The sequence below is a fragment of the Penaeus japonicus genome, unplaced genomic scaffold (genome assembly GCF_977035675.1).
Source record: "Penaeus japonicus unplaced genomic scaffold, GWHDUDI00000001_assembly GWHDUDI00000004, whole genome shotgun sequence".
In the NCBI taxonomy this organism is placed as follows: Eukaryota; Metazoa; Arthropoda; class Malacostraca; order Decapoda; family Penaeidae; genus Penaeus; species Penaeus japonicus.
In genome coordinates, this window is record NW_028234406.1 from 31633015 (window position 1) to 31640514 (window position 7500).

At 44.5% G+C, this 7500-nt stretch overlaps 1 protein-coding gene across 1 annotated transcript in view; it reads right to left on the bottom strand.

The window, feature by feature from the left end:
• Positions 1–4647: 4647 nt before the first annotated feature.
• LOC122261841 (methyl farnesoate epoxidase) overlaps positions 4648–7500 on the bottom strand; it is a 10467-nt gene continuing 7614 nt past the window's right edge. Inside the window, exons 9-11 of the mRNA XM_043029644.2 lie at positions 5516–5615; positions 5069–5228; positions 4648–4888 (exon numbers count right to left, since the gene is read on the bottom strand). Coding sequence (XP_042885578.2) covers positions 4707–4888; positions 5069–5228; positions 5516–5615 — 442 coding nt within the window. The 3' untranslated portion in view covers positions 4648–4706. The remainder of the gene's footprint in view (positions 4889–5068; positions 5229–5515; positions 5616–7500) is intronic.

Below are 7500 nucleotides of genomic sequence, written 5' to 3' on the forward strand. Positions count from 1 at the left end.
ACCCTGGCTATGTCACAGCCCCGCCGTAGGCATGATCCTTGATAGAGTTTTCTGTCATGAGCCTGTCAAGGAGAAAGACACAGTACTCACCGCCTCTATTGAGGGCTGAAGCGGAGAGGAATATCACAGCAATCACGCCGCTGAATTGTAAAACCTGGTTCTGTAGACCCCATCACCCACACTGCAGGCGCCAGTTTTGCAGTAAGGGGCATGGAGAAAGCTATGCGGGTATCTGACAATGCCTCCTTGCTCCAGGCAGAGGCAGTCGCTATTATGGGAGCCCTAGCCCATATAGCCCAGACGGACAGGCATGTTGTCATACACAGATTCTAGGCCACGCCCCTTGATAACGTTTATCTTGTAACCACGATTCTCACCATTGCTCAGAGAATCCTGGACCAGGGTAGACGCATCATCATCAACTGGATCCCAAGCCATGTTGGTATTGAAGGGAACGACCTAGCTGACAGATTAGTGGAGGAAGGCAGGAAGAAACCCTTGAGTAAACTTGTGGTGCATCCTAGCCGGGAACAGCTAAGGCGTACAACGATGGTTGCAGGGCAGGTCGGTGCCCTGCAGCGACATAGAGAGGAAGCGAGAACTTCCCTCTCGGCCGGCTGGTACTCAGACGCCACAGGCCATGAGTCGCTGATACTCTCTCCTAGAATATCAAGGTGCGCTGAAGTCAGTCTGCACAGACTGAGAATAGGCTACCCTTGTGCGTAGCAAATCATACCCACCATTGGGTAAGATGAGCGACGCTGTGATCATGTGGCGCGCCGGACGCCAAATTAGAGCACTACCTGATGGAGTGCGAGCATACTCGCTTCCTCAGGCAAGGCCCAGAGACGACAGCCTCCGGGCTGGTTAGATGGCTATGCCTGTCGCTTGCACCCTGGCAACTGGAGCGCCTACAGGCAATCCGACCGCCACGGCAAGCATTCAGTTATGATAATCAGATGAGTCAGCACTTATAGCTGATAGAGATCGGGCCGCCCCGTCCACACAGCACGAGTGAAGCGACGTCTTCGCAAATCTCTCTGAACTGAGCTGAATTGAATTCAGCGATGATGATCAGATAAGTCAGCACTTAACGCTGACAGAGGCCGTGCCGCTTCGTGCATGTAGCCCTTGCGTAGCGACGCGTCGCTTCGCAAATCTGTCTGAATTGAACTGAACCATCATTATCATCATCATCATAATCGTCATTATCATCATCATTATCGTCATCACCAACGTTATCATTATAGTCATCATTATCATCATCCTCACCATCATCATCATTTTCATCACCAACGTTATCATTATAGTCATCATTATCATCATCCTCACCACCATCATCATCATCATCATTATCGCTTTCAATACGATACAGCCCCAAACTCAATTGAATACATTGTTAGGGATGAATGTGAACTCATTTTGAATTAAATGGATTTGAAGCTTTTTACCAATCAACCGAAATTGGGCCAAATCGGACGTGATTGTCACCAACACAGGGGCGCCTCGGGTTGTGCCATATCCCCGATTCTGTTCAGCCTTTATGCAGATGATTGTAGAAGCCTGTGCAACCAAAGTACCATAATCAAATACGCAGATGCCACGGTGATCATAGATCAAGTTAAATATGATGACAGTAGTGATTTTTTAGAACAAGTAAATTATTTTGTAAAATGGTGTATAAGGAATTATCTCGAATTTAATAACGAGATAAAAGAAATGGTAATAGACTTCAGGAAAAAGAACAAAATCATACCTGATGTTATTGTAATTAGAAATAATAAATATAAATATCTAGGTTATGTGATAAACGATCAGTTAAAGGATAGCTGTAAAACGGATATGGTAGTAAAAGAGTGTAATTAGAGACTCTACTTTCTGCGCATCCTGAATAAAGTTCAAGCTAATAAGGGAATAATCAGCTTGTTTTGTAGGCCTACTATCGAATCAGTAATAAACTTTTCAGTCAATGCATACTTTGGTATGCTAACAGGTATAAATACTAGTAAATTGGGTAAAATTGTTAGTAAAACAAGGAAACTGGATGCAAACACTAAACGAATAGATAATCTGCATCACGAAGGTGTGATGAAGCAGGTTGAAAGAATAATGAACGATACAGGCCACCCACTACACAATCATCATGCTTTCTTAAGGTAAGGAAGAAGACTTGGCGTGCCATTGCAACATACAGAGATACAAGAAATCGTTTGTTCCCAAAAGTATAATGCTGTTCAACCATTTTAAATCAGCACAATCAAAACTGTATGAAAGGTCTCATTATACTGTATGTGTATTCTGCGACCTAATAACAATTTGTAATTATGTGTGTACTGTTCGGCTATGTATTTTATTTTTACTGTATAAATGAGCTCTAAAACCAAAAAGAATTTCGTTTTGTAATTCAATGTATTGTATTGCAATCTGACCATCATTATAATCATCATCATCATAATCTTCATAATCATCATTATCATCTTCATCATCATAATCATCATTATCATCATAATTATCATTATCATAATCATCATTATTATCATCATCATAATCATAATCATCCTTATCATCATCATCACCATCATCATTATCATAAGCACCACCCATTATCAATATCATAATCACCATAATCATCAATATCAGCATCACCATCATCAATTTCATCATCATCAATATCATCACCATCATCATCATTATCAATTTCATCATCATCAATATCATCACCATCATCATCAATATCATGATCATCAATATCATCACCATCATCATCAATATCATGATCATCATCAATATTATCACCATCATCATCACTATCAATATCATAATCACCATAATCATCAATATCATCATCATCATTAATACCATCATCATCAATATCATCATTACAGTAATCATCACCATCAATATCAGCATCACCATCATCATCATCATTATCATCATCATGTTCCAAGTGGAAACCGTCTACAAAAGCGGAAACTAGGAAATTGGTGATAATGGTTACAAGTTTGCTTAGGGATAATTTGATTGTTTAGAGAGTTAAATTTCGGTACAAACATTTATCAGAATAATAGATCTACATGTTATATTCGGTTCAATATCAATACTTAAACGACCTTCTATCCAGCTCTCCCTCCTTCCTTTTATCTCTCTCTCTCGCTCTCTCTCAGTCTCGCTCTCGCCCCCGCCCTCGCTCTCGCCCTCGCTCTCGCTCTCGCTCTCGCTCTCGCTCTCGCTCTCGCTCTCGCTCTCTCTCTCTCTCTCTCTCTCTCTCTCTCTCTCTCTCTCTCTCTCTCTCTCTCTCTCTCTCTCTCTCTCTCTCTCTCTCTCTCTCTCTCTCTCTCACTCTCACCCTCACCCTCGCCCTCGCCCTCGCCCTCGCCCTCGCTCTCGCCCTCGCCCTCGCCCTCGCCCTCGCCCTCGCCCTCGCCCTCGCCCTCGCCCTCGCCCTCGCCCTCGCTCCCTCTCTCGCTCTCTCTCCCTCTCGCTCTCGCCCCTCTCCCTCCCCCCTCCTCCCTCTCCTCCTCTCTCTCCTCTCTCTCGACTCTCGCCCGCTCTCGCTCCTCTCCTCGCTCTCTCTCTCCTCCTCTCCCTCTCTCGCTCTCGCCCCTCGCCCTCTCTCCTCTCGCCCTCGCTCTCGCCCTCGCCCTCACTCTCGCTCTCGCTCCCGCTCTCTCTCTCTCTCCTCTCGCCCTCCCCTCCCCGCTCCTCTCTCTCTCTCTCTCTCTCGCTCTCTCTCCCTCGCTCTCTCGCCCTCGCCCTCCCCCCCCCTCGCTCCCTCTCTCGCTCTCCCGCCCTCGCTCTCGCTCTCGCTCTCGCCCCCGCTCTCTCTCTCGCCTCGCTCTCGCTCTCGCCCTCGCTCTCTCTCTCTCTCCTCCCGCCTCTCCTCTCGCTCCCCTCTCGCTCTCGCTCTCTCTCTCTTCCCCCTCTCTCTCTCTCTCTCTCTCTCTCCCCCTCTCTCTCTCTCTCCTCTCTCTCTCTCTTTCTCCCCCCTCCCCTCTCTCCTCTCTCTCTCCTCTCGCCCTCCCCCTCCTCTCTCTCTCTCCTTCTCCCTCCTCTCTCTCTCTCGCTCTCCCCCCCTCCTCTCTCTCCCGCCCGCCCCGCCCTCGCTCTCGCTCTCGCCCTCGCTCTCGCTCTCGCCCTCGCTCGCTCTCGCCCTCGCCCTCTCTCTCTCCTCGCCCTCTCCTCTCTCTCTCTCTCTCTCTCTCCTCTCTCTCTCTCTCTCTCCTTCTCTCTTGTTCTTCCTCCTCTCCTCTCTCTCGCTCGCTCGCCCCTCCCCTCGCTCTCGCCCTCGCTCTCCCTCTCGCCCTCTCTCTCTCTCTCTCTCTCGCTCTCTCCTCTCTCGCTCTCCTCTCTCCTCTCTCGCTCTCTCTCTCTCTCTCCTCTCTCTCTCTCTCTCCTCTCTCTCTCCTCTCTCTCTCTCTCTCTCTCTTTCCCCCTTCTCTCTCTCTCCCCCTCTCTCTCTCTCTCTCTCTCTCTCTCTCTCCCCTCCTCCTCTCTCCCTCTCCCCTCGCTCTCTCTCTCCTCCTCTCTCTCCTCTCTCCTCCTCTCTCTCTCTCTCTCTCCTCTCTCTCTCTCTCTCCTCTCTCCGTTTCTCCCCTCGCTCTCTCTCTTTCTCTTTCTCTCTCTCCCTCGCTCTCTCTCTCTCTCTTTCTCTTTCTCTTTCTCTTTCTCTTTCTCTCTCTCTCTCTCTCCCTCGCTCTCTCTCTCTCTCAGAATCTGCGCTTAGCAAAGACTCTGAACTCCGGCGGTCCCAGCGTGAACCCGGCAATTCCTTCCGTGTTGGTGACGGGGACGGCGGGGTCGAGCTCGAAGTCCAGATGCTGCACAAGCGCTGCGAACAGCAGGAAGGACGTCATGCGAGCGAGAGGCTCTCCAAGACACAGTCGTCGACCTGTTGGATCGTAGTAAAATATGGTGACTTGAGAAAAGGTTATGGAAACAATAATGGCATGTCTTGTTTTTAGCTACACAATTTTAAATCCGAGGAAATATTACGAATAGGATACAGAGATGCTTTGGTGTCGATAAGGTAATAGTATGATGTACATGGCTATTGCGAAGGAGTGCTTACCCTTGCCGAAAGGAATCATTCGCTCGTCTTTGCGGAAGGTTCCATCAGTGTTGATGAACCGCTCAGGGCGGAAATTTTCAGGGTCGCCCCAGTGTTCAGGGTCCATGTGAACACTGTAAAGGTTGTTCATCACCATCGTTTTGGCTGGTATACGGTAGCCCTTTATAAAAAAAAAGAAAGAAAAAAGTTCTTTTTTTTTCATAAACATGAATGGACGCACCTGTGTATATGTAGATGTGTTATTGTAAAATTATACAAATACAATTATTTCAGATGAAGTCATTGTACCATTCGTAGAAAAGAATAAATGTCATGATATCCATCATCTAGCGAATAATCTTATAAATTAATACTCAACTTATGAAGCAATATCTGTTATAGCGAGAAATACAGTACTGCAAAATATTATCCATCAGCGTTTTGTACCGATGGGGAAGAGCTACTAACCTGCAAAACTGTATCTCGTAAAGCACTATGGGGGACGGTGAAGGGAGCCGCCCCTCGAAAACGGAACACTTCGGTGAGAGTTGCTTCAAGATATGGCAAGCTATGGACATGTAGAAAGTAGAATTAGTCATTGCATTACCACGTCCTCTTAATTGTGGTATATATGCATACATACATACATATATATATATATATATATATATATATATATATATATATATATATATATATATATATAAACACATACATATATATGTACATATACACACATATATATATATATATATATATATATATATATATATATATATATATATATATATATATATAACACATACATATATGTACATATATATATATATATATATATATATATATATATATATATATATATATATATATACCTATACCTATGCGGCACTGCATTATTCCATCTTATATAAACATATAAATACATACATAAATACTATATATAAGCATCTATCCAAACTGGCTAAGCTTCTATTACGTAAAGGGTTTAGTCAAACACTAATCTTACATACCTGAGGGGCTGCATTATACTGGTTAACATATTTACATGTTTTGTCTGGTCGGTAAAAAAAAAACTTTCATGTCACTGATCATGTCAAAGACAAGAGCAGTGTCTATAATAAAATTGATGTAATCTACAAGTGATGTTCTTTGTACAGCCTGGTTAGTATAACTTGTCGCCTCCGTGACAGACCTTTATAAATTTCATAGGGCTCATCCATGTATGATGTCCCGGCAATTCTTTAATAATGCTAGATAGTGCCATGTCCAATTATTTTTCATCTTTTCTGTAGCCCATACCTAATCCTCATAATCTCTTAAACAGCTGTTAATACGTCTTTTCATCTGAGTAAGAGATAATGGTATAGCATAGTGTGGTTCTTTATGGGAAAATGCGAATTTGGTCAACTCTTCACATGATGGTATTCCTGTATGAGAGGGTATCCAGTACAGTGACACTTGTATACCCTGCTCCGAAAGTCTGGAAATTTGATGTATGTTTTTAGTTACCATGTTTTCTGGGCTAAATGCGGTGACACCCTGGCTGTCAGAAAAGACAGCCAGGTGGCGCCCCTGTTCACTGCCTTCCTTTACGGCATGGTATATGACCAATGAGTCAGCGTAACTTGTGCTTGCCCAGTCTGAAATCCGCACACTTTCTCCGTAAGAAATGTCGGGAATCAAGACTCCAATCCCAGATGCTCTTTGAGGATCAGTGGAGGCATCACAGTAGATTGCAAGTGGGACTTTACTATCAAGAGGATGGAGGATTTCTTCTATATATTCCAGGTAATGAGACCAGTTCCGATGTCAAAATCATGGATTTAGGTCCTGGCAGTTTGTCAATATGGACATATACATGAGTTCTATGCCATGGTGCAGATAGTTTGGTTTCTGAGATATTAAGAGCATCAATGCTCCAGACATTGAACCTGAGGATGGTCTGGGTAGGTTTGGCTTTCCATTCTAAGTTGGAGTGTATTAGATTGGAATATCGAGGCCGAGCAAACCTGACTCTGGGACTGATCTCATTTGCCAGAGCTTGGGAGATCTGTGGTTTGGGTAGGAGCTGCAAGATTCTAGTACCAAGAACGGTATTGATTTGGGTAACACGGCTGTGGATTGTGGGGAGATCTAATTCTTTCCTCATGACCTGAACTTTGGCAACCGAGTATAATTCCCATAGCCTTGTTCTGCAAAACTTCAAAGGGTTTCAGGGCATTTGGAGGTAACAGACTCGCATAGTGAATCACGGGCCGAACTAAGGTAATATAGGTAATATACATCAACCTCAGGACTCTGAGGGAGGCACCAACATATCTGTTACATATAAATTGTAATGATCTTAAACGTTCCAATCAACGTTCTTTGATATCGTGAATAATTTCCTGGGTGAAACGAGAATTGCGTGACATAAGGTGTGGAGCAATCCCCATAACACCAAGATACCTGTT